We start from the raw sequence: 17301 nt of genomic DNA on the forward strand, positions 1-17301 counted from the left end.
ATACAGCCACAATATGACATTTGAAATGTGTCTATTCCTTTGGAACTTGTGTGACTGCAATGTTTCCTGTTCATGTATTGTTTATTTAACTTTTGTTTATGAGCTATTTCATGGGCTTTGGCAATGTAAACATGTTTCCCATGCCAATAAAACCCTTTGAATTGAATAGACAGACAATGAAAGTGAGGAGAGAGATGTTCCGGCTTATGGAGCATCCCGTTTAATATGCACAGATTGGATAGATAGATGAGATAGATTTGGGCCCGTGGCCTAATCCCATTGTGAATACCAAACTAATTTCATGAACTTAGTTACTGCCATCTCGGCAATGACACACACACCCACACACGCAAAGAAAATACACTGATGATTGGATAGACAGAGAATTCTGAGGTCTCTACTCATGAGCAACAGAGGAGAAAACACACTACAGAGAACACCGCGATGCCAGAGTCATGTTCATTAGGCAAAGAGCAAAAAAACACACCATGAAGTTGAACATGGGTGACATCTTAATTCAATGTCCATTTTCTCCCCTTTAGACAAACTGACCGTGACCCTTTCCCAAGAGGATTCCTGTGCTAGCGTACCAGTTGAACCACCTCCTCTGCCAGACATCAACCCACAACTATATTGTTGTGCCCTACGACCCTAATCGTCACTCAATCATTACATAAATGACACATCATACAGATGGCCGTGTGTGTGTGGGCACGCATGGTAAAGTGACAGGGGATCTTTAGAGGTGATGAAATCACCTGTGGTTGGTAAGCAAGACTCCCCTCAGTGTGATCTACATACTAAATCAGCTGTACCACACAGAGACAGCACTAGAGGCAGAAAATACAACGGAATATGGAATGATATCCAATTATATTAGTATGTCAAATGAAGGCCATACCAATATATTCCCCCGAAGTACAGTATGTTCAAATATGTTCAAAACTAATGACGCATCAATGCTTTAGAGAGCAGGGATGTCTACTAATGACCATACTTGTGGAAAATATATCTAAATACTTTATTTGGCATAATAATATCATTGAACAAGGAAAGTATGCCGCTTAGACAGGGTGTCTGAGAATAAGGAGTTTTAAGTTGGAGTGATCCATCTATTGGCTGGTCCACTGTGGCTCTTACCAGCGCAGGGCGATCTTGATGGGCGTGGTGAGGCAAGAGGTGAAGAGGTCAGCGGGGAGGTCAGGGTTCATGGGCAGTAGCTCTGAGGCCTCGCAGGCAGCCAGCTGGATACAGTTCTTCATGGAAGGGGGGAGAGGCATCTGGGCCAGGGGGTGGTTGGGGTTAATGGCTGCCACCTGGAAGAGGACAAAAAGACTTGGATTGGAGATGAGGCTAATAGAGGGATAGGCTATACAGAGACACAGGTCAAACAGATTAGCTGCACAGACGGACACACCGATTCCATGCTATCCCCGTCGGAATAAAATATTAGTTCTTATTCAAAAATCAAATAAAAAAAGGTCCAGACAAACAGAGAACACCATGGCATAATAGAGACAATAAGTAATACTGAACTCGCACACTAGACCCCCCCCCCCTAAAATGTAAGTCATTCTGGATAAGAGCGCTGCTAACTGACTCAAATGTAAATAAAGTCAAAGAGCGAAAAAGAGAGGTAAAGGGAAAGAGAAATAACAGTAGACACAGAACAAGATGACAGAACAAGAGAGAAGGAAACAAACAAAAAAAAACAGAGATGGTAACACCGAGCAAGAGAAAGAGGACCAGATAAAAGAACAAGAAGAGAACCAGCAGAAAAGAGAAGAGACAGATAATAGGCCAGAGGGATGTGCAGGTCAGAGAGAGGGAGTGAAAACCTTTAGGACATTGGATCCTCTCACTCCTATAAACTTCTGCTATCACCCGGTAATGAGATGTGGAAGAGAGCTTTTGGAGTTCAGGGTGGCGGAGGTGTCCGATAGCATAGTGTATTCTGAACAAACAGCCTCTGGAGCAGATACTGGATCAAATTATATTATCATTCTGGGGAGCTGGACCCACCTGTACAATGCCATGAATACAAAGGTGTGAGAGAGCGTGTGTGTGTGTGTGTGTGTGGAATGGACAGGTGTGTGTGTACGTTTGTGCCCGAGTGTATGTGCGTGCGTATGTGTGTGTGTCTACTCCTGGTATGGGTGTACAGTTCCATCCAGACCTGGTTTGATGTCAGTCTGCCTCTAGGCAGCTTGTGGAGGTGAGCTCCATTTTTCATTTGACGACCTCGGAGTGCTCCCTTCCCCTCCTCACCCAGGGCTGTTTGACCACAGACTCCCCGGGCTTATAAATACTTCAGACTTATGACTGAAGCGCTTGTACTTTCGAGCTTCAAATGTGTGAGTTCTGCCATAATTCTACAATTCTGGCGCAGCCTAAATCTTCTAATGACTAACAACACGTGACGTGCGGCCAAGTTTCAGGCAAGGATCTGGAGATTTTGTACTGATGACATAGCTGATGCATATGATAGAATGCAATACAATTTTAAGCACTTTGTCCGTCTAGCCTTATGATAGCTAGCGTTACGGTAGATGGATGGTACCGCGTGCTGAAGAGTGGGACATTTCATTGCACACAGGAGATTGAGATTTACCTGCCACTCCTAGTACCATTACATCCGTGAGAGAACAGGGAAATAACTGCTTATAAGTGCTAAAAACACTTGTTTTTAAAGCTGGCTAGAATTGCTGTGCAGAAAGGAAGTGAAAGGTCTTCTTCAAAGTGTCAACCCAAACACTTACATACAGCGCAGTAGACCAGGGACACATGCCCAGTTGATCAGGCTGTCCTCACATCTCCTTAGGCTATAGGGAGAGAAGGGAATGTGCTGCACTCACGCTGCACTCACGCTGCACTCACGCTGCACTCACGCTGCACTCACGCTGCACTCACGCTGCACTCACACTGCACTCACACTGCACTCACACTGCACTCACACTGCACTCACACAATCTGGAAAAAGTGAGGTGAAAATAGCTCAATTCTCCTCATAATCAACTCCTCAACATCTGATGCAAGGCTTGGTAAACCTAGGCTTATTTTTGATTTATTAACGCCTCTCAGGCCAGAGTGCAGACGATGGAAGGCTGGTCATGTTTTCCTAAGGGCTATCTGGTAAACAGACACACTGAAACGCAACCAGACAGACAGGCCAGCCTTTTCTCCAGATTTTCCCCCCTCGATGATGTGCAAATTCAACACTCCAAAACGTTCAATTGAAATGAACAGAGGCATGAAAAGTAAGGTGTGTGTGTGCGTGTGTGTGTGAGATTCAGCGTGTTGTATGATTACACATCTCAGTTCAGGGTGCAACAGAGCTATGGGCAGAAGAGCCTTCCTCTCTAATTGTAGCTTGTTATAATGAGGAGACTCCAGAGAAAGGAAACTAAATGTAGGACCTGCAAGCTAGCTAACATCTCAGTGTGACGTCCACGTGAGTCTTCATTGCGTTTTAGATACACACTCGTAAAATAGCACTACGAAACCTACAGCTCTGCTCAGACCTGTCTGGATTAATAGGGACGTGTGTGTGTGTGTGTGTGTGTGTGTGCTGGCGTATGAACACTGTGCATGTCAGTGTCTCGTACGATTACATCTTCTCGGTCACTTCTTAATGATGAAATGGGGAATGTCACGCTCACCAACGCAGCATGGATGTTTTAACTCCTCTATAATGCATGGCGATGGATCAACGATGGTGGAACAATATTGTTACACAAATCATTTGGGATATTGTGATACGGGTCAACACACCTCATGGTAAATACCACATTACTGCCTAAACCGTCTGCTTTTCGGTAATTAGCATATTAACATATCGTAATCTCATAAATATAATCCTTCCATGATTGTAATGCAAATTTATCACCACACTGGGGTATGTACATTTTTTTTACAAAAATTGGCGTACACTAATTCACAGAACTAATCAGGGGGGGTATACACGTGCACAGAAACACATACACAGACAGAGCAAGGAGACAACAAGCACACACGGAAGTGTGCATTGACTGAGAACAGATATACCAACAGACAAATGCGCGACAATCAGACGCCATCCGCCCAAAAGGAAAGCGGACACAAACACACAGTCATTTCCACGCAGCAGATGATAATGCGGTGAGCATCATACTGCTGACTCCATACAGTAAGTTCTGAAATATTTAGCAGGAAGCAGACTGCACATAACAGAGCACTCAGACACCAAGCCTGAAGGTTGCATGTCTGTTAGAGAGAGGAGAGAGAGGCCTCCCCATCCTTCCACACCACTCCCCCTATTTCCCGGTTTTTAAAAAAAGGCCCTTGGTGGGATCAAGTCTGTCCCTGTGTGTGTGTGTGTGTGTGTGTGTGTGTGTGTGTGTGTGTGTGTGTGTGTGTGTGTGTGTGTGTGTGTGTGTGTGTGAACTAGGGCCACCCTCTTCGTCCACTCTGCTGCAGAGCGTTATGCTGTAGCGGAAACAGGGATGGAGAGGGACTCCCTGCCTTGGTACCTTCATGCATCTTTAATAGTCTTCCGGAACTACCTCCCTCCCCGTCTCTCCACCTGTCTCCTTCCTCTACCGCCCTCATCCTATTTCAATATTCCTCTTTCATCTATCCCCGCCCCTCCCAACTACCATCCACCTTTCCATCCCCCTCCTCCAACTCGCTCTCCATCACTCCCCCATCCCTCTCTTCCTGTTGCTGTGCAGGTGGGGGAGATGTGCACTAAGGTGCAACGTGGAGCCCTTTAGCTTTCCGACAGCTGATATTTGTTGTTGAATAAGGTTTGTCCAAAATGTCACTTTTATTTTTATTGAAAGACCGTTTTATTATTTTATTATGTAAAAAATGTTTAGCCCTTTTTCACCCCAATTTCATGGTATCCAATTGATAGTTAGTGTTGTCTCATCGCGGCGACTCCCGTATGGACTCGGGAGAGGCGAAGGTCCGAGAGCCATGCGTCCTCCGAAACACAACCCAGCCACACCGCTTCTTGACCCGGACCGTGTCAGTGTGCACTGCCGGGCCCGCCACATGAGTCGCTAGTGCGCGATGGGACAGAGCCTGGACTCGAACCCAGAATCTCTAGTGGCACAGCTAGCACTGCGATGAAGTGCCTTAGACCACTGCGCCACTCGGGAGGCCCAAAAGACAGTTCCGTTATGGCACATTCAATTCCATTCAATCACATGGCCCATATTGCAATACATCATCCAGAAGGCGAGGTCAGTACAAGTGCATCAAAGCTGGGAACGAGAGACTTAAAAACAGCTTCCATTTCAAGGCCATCAGACTGTTAAATAGCCATCACTAGCAAATTAGAGGCTGCTGCCCTATATAGACTAGGAATCACTGGTCACTTTAATAATGTTTACACATTTTGCATTACTCTTCTCATATGTATATACTGTATTCTATCCTATTCTACTGTATCTTAGTTTATGCCGCTCTAACATTGCTCGCCCAAATATTTATATATTCTTAATTCCATTCCTTTAGATGTCTGTATTATGTGTAATTGTTTGACATTACTTGTTAGATATTACTGCATTGTTGGAGCTAGAAACACAAGCATTTCGCTACACCCACAATAACATCAGCTAAACACGTGTACGCAACAAATACAATTTGATTTGACAACAGTTCCAGCTGGCTGGAGCTAAGAGCTTTAGCCCATAGTGACCCAAAGAGAACCCAGTGGCCAATTACACCAAGACTTTTTAACAGCTGAGGAGCAAACACTACTCTATCCCTGTCCCTTGCCCTTTCGCTCTAGACCTCTGTTGCTATCTCTCCCTCTGTCCCTCTCTCTCTCTCTTCCTTGCCCGCCCCCCTTGCTCTACCGCCTATCACACGCTGACAGCTTTAAGTGTTATTGATGGGCCTCGTCTCTCTCCTCCGTCTTTCCATCTCTACATCCCTCTATCGGGCCGTGACCCCTGCTATCTTAGCCTGGTAAGAGTTGGACATATACACCACCGGTCAAACATTTCAGAACACGTACTCATTCAAGGGTTTTTCTTTATTTTTACTTTTTATACATTGTTGAATAATAATGAAGACATCAAATTATGAAATAACACTTATGGAATCATGTAGTGAGCGAAAAAAAAGTAAACTTGAGATTCTTCAAACAGCCACCCTTTGCCTTGATAACAGCTTTGCACACTTGGCATTCTCTCAACCAGGTTCATGAGGTAGTCACCTGGAATGCATTTCAATTAACAGGTGTGCCTAATTAAAGAGTGAAGGAGAAGCAGCCAACAAGTGCTCAGCATATGTGGGAAGTCCTTCTTTCCAACAAGACTGTAGGAAAAGCATTCCTGGTCTAGAGAATGCCAAGAGTGTGCAAAGCTGTTATCAAGGCCAAGGGTGGCTATTTGAAAAATCTCAAATATAAAATATATTTTAATTTGTTGAACACTTTTTTGGTTACTACATGATTCCATGTGTGTTATTTTATAGTTTGGATGTCTTCACTATTATTCTACAAAATAGTAAATAAAGAAAAACCCTTGAATAAGTAGGTGTTCTAAAACGTAATGGGTGGATGGTGAGAGGAGAGAAGTTGTGTTGCAGGTATTCCTGCTGCACAGTGAAGGATGAGTCTCCTCTCACAATCCGTCTGTCTTTTTCTCAGTCTCTCTTGACTGCATTGGAACACTTTCGTCCTTCGCCATCCCTTCCTCTCCCACTTCTCTTTTCCCTACATCCTCCCCCTTTGTATTGCTCGCCCTTTTCTCCCCCTCTCTCTGCATCTCATCATCCCTCCCTGTCCTTCTCTCGCTCGCCCTCTTTCTCTTCCTGCTGTATTCCATATAATCTGAAGTGCGTTCAATCTCCTTTATGAATAATTGAACTGCGTGTTGTAAATTCACTTGAGATGCCACGGCCGGTAAGAAGAAAACAGTGGAATAAAGGGGATGCAGGGATGGTAGGGAGGGGGAGTGGAGATCCTGACCAAACCAAAACACTAATCATTAATTCATTTAGCTCCAGCTGCCTATTCGCAGGCTGGGATCACAGAGAGGAGATTGTGAAACGCTTCTTCCATTCAAAAGGTTTAGCTGGCTTGCCATTCGGAATTCAACGCGCATTATACACACGCATACCTTGGTCTCGCTGCGGGAGTGGTTGTGTGTGTATTGGGGAACTCTGTGTGTGTGTGTGTGTGTGTGTGTGTGTGTGTGTGTGTGTGTGTGTGTGTGTGTGTGTGTGTGTGTGTGTGTGTGTACAGTGCATTCATAAAGTATTCAGACTCCTTAACTTTTCCCATATTTTGTTACATTACAGCCTTATTCTGAAATGGATTAAACTGCTTTAAACTGGATTAAACTTTTTTTGTGGCATTTGTTTTTTTTTTATGTATAAATGAAATAAGACATTTATATAAGTATTCAGACCTTTTACTCAGTACTTTGTTGAAGCACCTTTGGCAGTGATTACAGCCTCAAGTCTTCTTGGGTATGACGCTAAAAGCTCGGCACACCTGTATTTGGGGAGTTTCTCCCATTCTTCTCTGCAGATCCTCTCAGGCTCTGTCAGGTTGGATGGGGAGGTGTTACTGCACAGCTATTTTAAGGTCTCTCCAGAGATGTTCGATTGGGTTCAAGTCAGGGCTCTGGCTGGACCACTCAAGGACATTCAGAGACTTGTCATGAAGCCACTCCTGCATTGTCTTGGCTGTGTGCTTAGGGTCGTCGCCCTGTTGGAAGGTGAACCTTCACCTCAGTATGAGGTCCTGAGCGCTCTGGAGCAGATTTTCATCAAGGATCTCTGTACTTTAAAAAAATATATTAAATCCCTCGATCCTGACTAATCCCTGCTGTTGAAAAACATCCCCACAGCATGATGTTGCCACCACCATGCTTCACTGTAGGGATGGTGCCAGGTTTCCTCCAGACTTGATGCTTGGTATTCAGGCCAAAGAGTTCAATCTTGGTTTCATCACACCAGAGAATCTTGTTTCTCATGGTCTGAGTCCTTTAGGTGGCTTTTGGAAAACTCCAAGCGGGCAGTCATGTGCCTTTTACATACGAGTGGCTTCCGTCTGAACACTATCATAAAGGCGTGATTGGTGGAGTGCTGCAGGGAAGGTTGTCCTTCTGGAAGGTTCTCCCATCTCCACAGAGGAACTCTGGAGCTCTGTCAGTGACTATCGGTTTCTGGGTCACCTCCCTGACTAAGGCCTTTCTCCCTCGATTGCTCAGTTTGGCCGGGTGTCCAGCTCTAGGAAGGGTTTTGGTGGTTCCAAACTTCTTCCATTTAAGAATGATGGAGGCCACTGTGTTCTTGGGGACCTACAATGCAGCAGACATTTCTAGGTACCCTACCCCAGATCTGTGCCTCATGCCATTCTGTCTGAGCTTTATGGACAATTCCTTCGACCTCATGGCTTGGCTTTTGCTCGGACATGCACTGTCAACTGTGGGACCTTAAATAGACAGGTGTGTGACTTTCCAAATCATGCCCAATCAATTAAATGTACCACAGGTGGACTCCAATCAAGTTGTAGGAACATCTCAAAGATGATCTATGGAAACAGGATGTGCCTGAGCTCAATTTCGAGTCTCATAGCAATTTATGTAAATCATTTTTTATACATTTACAAAAATGTCTTAAAACCTGTTGTTTGTCATTCTGGGGTATTGTGCGTAGATTCATGAGGAAAATATAATTGATCCATTTTAGAATAAGCCTGTAATGTAACAAAATGTGGGGAAAAGTTGAGGCCTCTGAATACTTAATGCACTGTATATCTATCTCTCTGCCACCCACCTCCAGCTCCTGCTCTCTCTGCAGGGCGAACTGTTTGAATGACTTGACGATGATGCCTGCGTTGGAGCAGTCGTAGACGAAGATGGAGGGGCTGCCCATCCACGTCTGGAGGTCGTACACAGACAGAGGGATGTACTGGGTGTAGTTCTACAGGACAGACAGACAGGATGGGGGGTTATTAAACATGTTGGTAGACAAAATTAGATGACCTGTCATAGCCACCTACAGCCCGGTAAATAGAAATGTTCTATGTACTACTAGCAATTATTTTTCATCCTTGTCAACACTAATAATGAAAGAAAGAGGGGTAGATATGGTTTTAACTGTACGGCTGCATCCCAATTCGCTTATTGGATTGGACGAGGGGAAGCAATGAAAGTCCTGGTGTTGTTTCTGACTGCTGTACTGGGAGATACTCTGTGGGAGTGTTTTTAGGAGGTGGACCGGGGGGGTCAATGGGACCTTGGCACACCGTAGCAGACAGTAGGCAGCAGGGCTGGTTTTATAGGACTCATCATTAAGGGGAATAAAGAGAGGAAGAGGAGAGGCTCTGGGGTGTACTGGGGAGAGGCCGCGCCCAAACCAAGACAGGAGCCGTGTGTCATTTAGAATGGGTGTTTCCTTGTGTGAGATGTCCAAAAACTATTTTTGTTGTTGGTGTGGGTGTGTCTGTGGGATAACTTGTTTAAGTCTAATATCAGTTGACCCAATGGATCTGCTAGTGTGGGTTCGTGTTCGTGTGTATTCAACGACTGGACTTTCGTCTTAGTACGACTGTAGAGGCAGAAGTGGAAGTCATCATTGGACGTGCGTGTATTTCTGTATGTGTGTGTTTCTCTCGCCTTGTTGAAGACCCAGATCTCTCCGTTGACGGTGGGTCGGGGGACCCCGTGTCCATTGTAGTGGAAGAGGACACGCTCCTCCTTGGCGTTGCGTCTCAGGGACGTACACAGCTTCTTCACCTCGTCTACTGTGGGGTCCAGACTCTGCTTGTAACGTGCCTGAGAGAGAGAGAGAGAGAGAGAGAGAGCGAGAGAGAGCGTTATGATTTGATATGATTGTGTGTTGTATTATCACGTTGCGACAACTACCGGCCTCTCATCTGATCTGACAACATGCGTTCGATTAGAGAAGAGAGGAGAGAGAGAGAGAAGGAAAGAGACGCGTCTCAGTTTGAGAGCGTGGACAGACGCGTACACCATAGTTAAAAATGTACTGATCAATAGACGGATGCGAGCGTAGAAATATGAAAAGGGGGGGGGGTGAAACGAGAGGCAGGCCAAACACACACAGCTCCCTCACGCTATTATTCTGAAATCAAAGGGCGACAGGTCTTTTCAATTCAACTCCCTCCTCTCCTCTTTCATCACTAAACAACTTTGGAGAAACCGAGCACGTGATAGTCCTTCCAGGCCAATGCCAAGAGGACTAGAAATAACTAGATACAACTGAGTAGCGGTGCTGAAAGTAGGTTAGGGCTACGGGAGATGTCTTTTTTTTGTTCTATTTTAACACTATGAGAAAGGAGGTGTATTTGCGTCATTGCTATCCTACCTGGGGAGAATAGAAGAGACTATCGTGTTCGCTGTAATAGGCTTCAGTGGCATATTTAAATAATGGTCCTGCTGCGTGTGTGTACACGTCGTCGTACACATATGAACGGTGTACGCACATGGGAATCATACAAACAGTCAAACACAGGTTCTCTCTCGCTCTCAAACAAGACGAGCACAAAACGTCAGTCACCTGTCCGCATCTTGTACAATAGATTGAAGTGAGCAATAAGAAAACAATGTTTATTTTTTATTTTTTTTGTGCAACAACTACGTTTTTACCTCAAGAGTCCTTTAGGAAGTTTTTCTTGGCAGGCCCTTCTCATGACCGCACAATATTACATCAACAGAATCCCCATTCAACCTAGTATTAACCAGTTCCCATTCAACCTAGTATTAACCAGTTCCCATTCAACCTAGTATTAACCAGTTCCCATTCAACCTAGTATTAACCAGTTCCCATTCAACCTAGTATTAACCAGTCCCCATTCAACCTAGTATTAACCAGTCCCCATTCAACCAAGTATTAACCAGTCCCCATTCAACCTAGTATTAACCAGTCCCCATTCAACCTAGTATTAACCAGTCCCCATTCAACCTAGTATTAACTGGTTCCCATTCAACCTAGTATTAACCAGTTCCCATTCAACCTAGTATTAACCAGTTCCCATTCAACCTAGTATTAACCAGTTCCCATTCAACCTAGTATTAACCAGTTCCCATTCAACCTAGTATTAACCAGTTCCCATTCAACCTAGTATTAACCAACCAACTTTTTAAACTCCAACAGTTCCCATTCAAGGACTTCAGCATTTAACCCACACAATCATTAGAAACAGCAAGCTAATTAGCAACAAACCAAACAGTCCAATATGTATTTGGGTTCAAAGACATCATCCAGTCTTCCCCATTTGGCTTCAAACACGCCTTGAAAGGAAAAGTTGCTGATTGAGTTTGGTGCAATCAGATAGGACCGCAGTCTGAACACTGCCTGGCGGATAGACGCTCTCAACGATCCAATGTTAGTCCTTATGAGATCAAGTGTTATCAGCAGCTGCTAATTGTGTTAAGAGTTGGGATTTCACAAATCGGATGTGAGTGGGGAGAGATGGGAAGGTAACTTGATCAGTTTAGGCTGACTAAACTTTCTTCAAGAGAGCGTGTTCGATGGAGGGAGAGAAAAGGAGGAAGGGGGAGAGTAGGAGAGAGAAAGAGGGAAAGGAAGAAAGTGAGAGTGAAAGCTCGTTTGTGTATGTGTCCATCATACACTCAACTGCTGTTCCCCATCTTGACCTGAAGGGGGAGCCCTGGTACCCCCACTGGGACTCTCCTTGCAGGTAAGTCGATGCTCCCAGGAAGTCCTCCTCCCATCTATCTTCTATCCTCCATCTCTGCAGCTAGCTCCCAATGCCCAGCAGTGTCTGAGCAGTCCCATTGGCACTGAGCTGGGAATTTCAGGTGTGTCTGCCCTTCCAGTCTCGGTCTGTCTCTGTTTAGTTGGCTCTATTGAAGTTTCCATGTATTGATCCATCACTCCTTCTAAAACTCTAACCGACTCCATTGGTGCATGAAGTGGTTCTGTTGTTTCTGTCAATGTCAGGAAAGATAAGGTGCCTGGTGCACGTCAGCCTGAGCCGAGCTAAACCCTGCCCTGTCTGCTTCAAGGAACAGGTACCAGGGAAGGACACAGATAACCAAGAACACGAAAAGACAGACTCTTACAATCTCAGACATACTGATACCGTAAGCTACTCAAATACTCGCTCACACTCACACACACACACACACACACACACACATACATACATACATACATACATACATACATATATATATGGGCTTAGCCTACACGGGCACACAGGAACACACACAGGCAGTCGGGCACACACACAAACATTTTCCACTGATGGCGGACCTGTGGGACTGGGGATAATCCCTGTACTAGAACAAGGGAAAAGCACAGAGCGTAACCAACCTCTCAGGCTCTTATTGTTATGGAGCAGATCAGAGAAGTCCCAAATGGCACCCTATTCCCTCTGTGGTGCACTACTTTTGACCAGAGCGAGCTCCAAAGTAGTGCACGGCATACGGAATAGGGTGTCATTTGGGACCGAACCAGAGTGAAGAAGGGGGAAAAACGCCCCATCATTAACACACTAAACCTTTCCTAAAGCCATTCTCAACACTGAGGGGTACAGGACGGTAAGCCCACAGGGACATTAGAGACTAAACTCACTCTGATTACAAAGGAAAAGATGGATGGTATTACCAGCCTTGCATAAATCTTGTGTAACAAAAATACGTGACACAGAGAAAGAGGATTGAGAATGAGGAGATACTACTACAGGCAGATTGTAAGCTTGTCACCAGTCGGATAGTTTTTTTTTTTTTACCAGAAAGACTGAAAGCTGATAATCTAACAGACTGAAGTTGAAGACCAAAAGCATGTATGCAAAATAAAAACAAGTTGCAAAATCAAATTGGACTTGAATACTTTTTACAGATACATTTGTTGCAAGGTCCAACAGCAACCTTGAGCTAAAAGCACCAAAGAAGAAGCAAGGATAGACAATGTCTGAAGTCAGTTTGTATAGTTGACACGAGCAGTGGCTGTGGCACCCCCACTTGTTGCCAATAAACGGATATCTGTTGAGCGCTGTGCCTTTTCCTGTCAATGGAAAGGGCTGTTAACATGTCAGCACAAATACTTGGATTGTTTGGCTGAGAACGAGAACCACAAATCTAAAAGGCAGAGAGAAAGCGAGAGAGGAAGAGAGAGCGAGTAAGAGAAATCGAGACACAGTCATTTCTCAAGCACTGTATCATCTTCCTGCTTTCAGCTGCCCAGATCAATACTGCTGAGGAGAAATGATGCCAATGGTTTGATGGTGCACACACACACACACACACAATGAGCAAGCCTGTACTTCTGTTCACTTTCATTGCATGTTCAAAGACATACACACACACACACACCCTTTCATAGATCTGTCAGTGATGACGTGTGTTGGTAAGAAGTCAGCCAGGGGCTCCTTTACTTTGCATTCTTCCAATTCGCACTTCAGGAGATTGAAGAGACCCTTCTGTTACTCCTGTTAATAGACACTCACAGTCTCACAGACACATTCTAGTCACAGTAAAGGTGATAGGTAACCATATGAAAGTCACTCTATTTCTATGAAGGGTACTGTCCTTGCCAGACTGTGAAATTGCGTCGCATGAGGCAAGTGTCATGGCAGAATCGTACCACCTAGTAAAAGATTCTCCGGTACTTCTGTATACTTTTCTTGCCAGTAGTTCTGAAAGTAGTGCTCACGAGCCAAAAGTGGTCTCCCAAAATTGCATCATATGTGCAGATACAGTATGTGCACAACTTTTTGCACGCTCTCCCTCTCTGCTCTCCCTCTCTGCTCTCCCTCTCTGCTCTCCCTCTCTGCTCTCCCTCTCTGCTCGCTCGTCTTTAAAAAAATATATATATATTTTACCCATTTTTCTCCCCAATTTCGTGGTATCCAATTGTTGTAGTAGCTACTATCTTGTCTAATCGCTACAACTCCCGTACGGGCTCGGGAGAGACGAAGGTTGAAAGTCATGCGTCCTCCGATACACAACCCAACCAAGACGCACTGCTTCTTAACACAGCACGCATCCAACCCGGAAGCCAGCCGCACCAATGTGTCGGTGGAAACACCGTGCACCTGGCAACCTTGGTTAGCGCGCATTGCACCCGGCCCGCCACAGGAGTCGCTGGTGCGCGATGAGACAAGGACATCCCTACCGACCAAGCCCTCCCTAACCCGGACGACGCTAGGCCAATTGTGCGTCGCCCCACGGACCTCCCGGTCGCGGCCGGGGCGATCCCAGAGTCTCTGATGGCGCAGCTGGCGCTGCAGTACAGCGCCCTTAACCACTGCGCCACCCGGGAGGCCCTGCTCTCCAGTCTTTAATCCAGACTGAGCTGTAAATGTTTATTTTATTTATTTCACCTTTATTTAACCAGGTAGGCTAGTTGAGAACAAGTTCTCATTTGCAACTGCGACCTGGCCAAGATAAAGCATAGCAATTCGACACATACAACAGAGTTACACAAGGAATAAACAAAACATAGTCAATAATACAGTAGAACAAAAGAAAATAAAAACTCTATATACAGTGAGTGAAAATGAGGTAAGATAAGGGAGTTAAGGCAATAAATAGGCCACGGGCGCGAAGTAATTACAATATAGCAATTAAACACTGGAATGGTAGATGTGCAGAAGATGAATGCGCAAGTAGAGATACTGGGGTGCAAAGGAGCAAGATAAATGAATACAATATGGGGATGCGGTAGGTAGATGGAACATGGTTTACAGATGGGCTATGTACAAGTGCAGTGATCTATGAGCTGCTCTGACAGCTGGTGCTTAAAGCTAGTGAGGGAGATATGAGTCTCCAGCTTCAGAGATTTTTGCAGTTCGTTCCAGTCATTGGCAGCAGAGAACTGGAAGGAAAGACGACCAAAGGAGGAATTGGCTTTGGGGGTGACCAGTGAGAGATACCTGCTGGAGCGTGTGCTACGAGTGGGTGCTGCTATGGTGACCAGTGAGCTGAGATAAGGCGGGGCTTTACCTAGCAGAGACTTGTAGATAACCTGTAGCCAGTGGGTTTGGCAACGAGTATGAAGCGAGGGTCAACCAACGAGAGCGTACAGGTCGCAGTGGTGGGTAGTGTATGGGGCTTTGGTGATAAAACGGATGGCACTGTGATAGACTGCATCCAATTTGCTGAGTAGAGTGTTGGAGGCTATTTTGTAAATGACATCGCCAAAGTCAAGGATCGGTAGGATAGTCAGTTTTACGAGGGTATGTTTGGCAGCATGAGTGAAGGATGCTTTGTTGCGAAATAGGAAGCCGATTCTAGATTTAATTTTGGATTGGAGATGCTTAATGTGAGTCTGGAATGAGAGTTTACAGTCTAACCAGACACCTAGGTATTTGAAGTCAGAGCCATCCAGAGTAGTGATGCTGGACGGGCGAGCAGGTGCGGGGCAGTGATCGGTTGAATAGCATGCATTTAGTTTGAGGGGGACTAGAATTGCCTTTTTTTTGTATTATTAAGGGAATCAGCTTTCCCCGTCATATCAGTCATTGCATCACTTTAGAGAGCTATTTATAACTTGTAAGAAATGTTTGGATCAACCAGCCCTTGCCAGCTGGTTGTTTAATAAGGTGAAGTTTTTTTTTTGCCCATAGATTGTTGCAATGTTTGAGTCACTCAAATACCACAGTAACACACAGACATAGCAAAATATAATAGAACTGCAAGAAAATAAGCTTTAAACCTGCACAATTCTCTCTCCACCAACAATATTGGTGTAAACAGTGTGTCGTGAACAGTACTTGTGCCCATCGAAATAGGCGTGGATCGCGGGATGCTCCCCAATACTGGAAGGGGGCCTGAGTGAAGTAGTTTGGGAACCACTGTGCTATAATGTATAAGAATATCTATTTTTCTAATAATTCACAACTGTTCATGAACCAGCATTGAGTACTAACAGGTTTAGGATGACACAGAGGACACGTCACTTCCTGGTTAGTATGGGTAAGTGGACAGATCGTTGATCTGGCGTCACTTTTTTTCCTCCCTGTTTGTCAGACGTCATGTCATGTAGGGTGTAATCGGCCCTGATTGACTGGGAGGCCATGTGAAGTGGGTGAGACATGCTCTCACCCCCCCTCCCACTCCTCCAAATTCAAACCATCTTGGAAATGACTATGAAACCACATCTAAGCAATAGTCGCTAAGAGATTGCTACTGTGACGTCAAATGAAGTCTTTGCCCTTCAGCCCTCAATGGTTAAACAGTGTATGGCTGATATGTGATATGATATCATTACCTTCCTGCCCCCCAGTAGATATTACGCTCTGTATGAGCTTGTCCATTGAGAAGAATGGAGAAATCAATCCCCTCGTGTCTTTAACAAACATGTGCTGCTCCTATTCTAGGAGACTCTCCACAATGGCCCCACAGTGGCACCACAGGCCACAGCCAAACCAGTAACTGATGTAGACTGACGGCTCAACACACACTTGAGTGTGTGAGAGTGGCAGTGTTGATACTTCTGCTGCTGCAGTACAACGTAGCCAACTCTCTTTTAATAGACTGGGGGTTAGCTGGCACACTCTGCCTGATGTGCGCACACATACACACACACACAGCACAGTTAATCAACACTCAAAATAAGCTCTGCAGCTGCACAGTCCAGTATGTGTATGTGTATGTGTATGTGTGTGTGTGTGTGTGTGTGTGTGTGTGTGTGCACATCCACTCCGGAGGAAACGAAAGGTAACAGGTCGCTAGGATCCACAGACATACCCTGCCCCTTTGAACTCAAGTCAATCTAGTGAGCAAACACTGGGCTTAGCCTGTAATGCATTTCAGACACAGAGCCCAACTCCCTAGAGAAAACAGACACACCGGCTATTTGTGAGGGTCCATTTCTGTGTCAGTTGCAATGTGTAGTGAGGGCAGATTTTTCAAATTTGTATAGTGTGTCAGCCCAAAAATGATTTCTTTGGTTGTTTGTGTGGGTGGGTGAGGGATAACTTGTCTTGGTCTAATATCAGTGGACCATGTGTGCGACTGCACTAGGACTGACCCCATTTAGCCTATGGTTTACATGTTTGGTAAATAGGCTGGTGGTCGACCGAGATTTCTTTAGCCGAGCAGAAGCATGAAAGAAAAACAGTTTTATAATGGTGGTGTACAATACATCCAGTCTGATTGGCGCCTGTCTAAGCAGACTGATCCATTGTGGAGGCCGTGGGAATGACACGGGCTACTGAAATGGTATATGGATGTATTATGTAAGAGCAATGGTGGAACACTAGACCATGTTGCGATGTGCATTATAGCAAAGTTAACCAGCATATTCCCGGCAGTTAGGAGACGAGCAAACAGCCCTGGCCTTAATTGTCTAAGAAAAGCGAGG

The 17301-nt window shown here is 45.1% G+C and overlaps 1 protein-coding gene across 4 annotated transcripts in view; it reads right to left on the reverse strand.

Moving 5' to 3' along the window:
- LOC110485936 (regulatory-associated protein of mTOR) overlaps window positions 1-17301 on the reverse strand; it is a 212740-nt gene that overhangs the window by 133827 nt on the left and 61612 nt on the right. For all 4 annotated transcript variants that reach the window (XM_036940605.2, XM_036940602.2, XM_036940601.2 and 1 more), the window contains exons 5-7: window positions 9621-9779; window positions 8779-8925; window positions 1141-1316 (exon numbers count right to left, since the gene is read on the reverse strand). In XM_036940605.2, the coding sequence (XP_036796500.1) occupies window positions 1141-1316; window positions 8779-8925; window positions 9621-9779 (482 nt within the window). The remainder of the gene's footprint in view (window positions 1-1140; window positions 1317-8778; window positions 8926-9620; window positions 9780-17301) is intronic.

Source organism: Oncorhynchus mykiss, chromosome 13 (assembly GCF_057628025.1).
Source record: "Oncorhynchus mykiss isolate SJ-2025 chromosome 13, ASM5762802v1, whole genome shotgun sequence".
NCBI classification, from domain to species: Eukaryota; Metazoa; Chordata; class Actinopteri; order Salmoniformes; family Salmonidae; genus Oncorhynchus; species Oncorhynchus mykiss.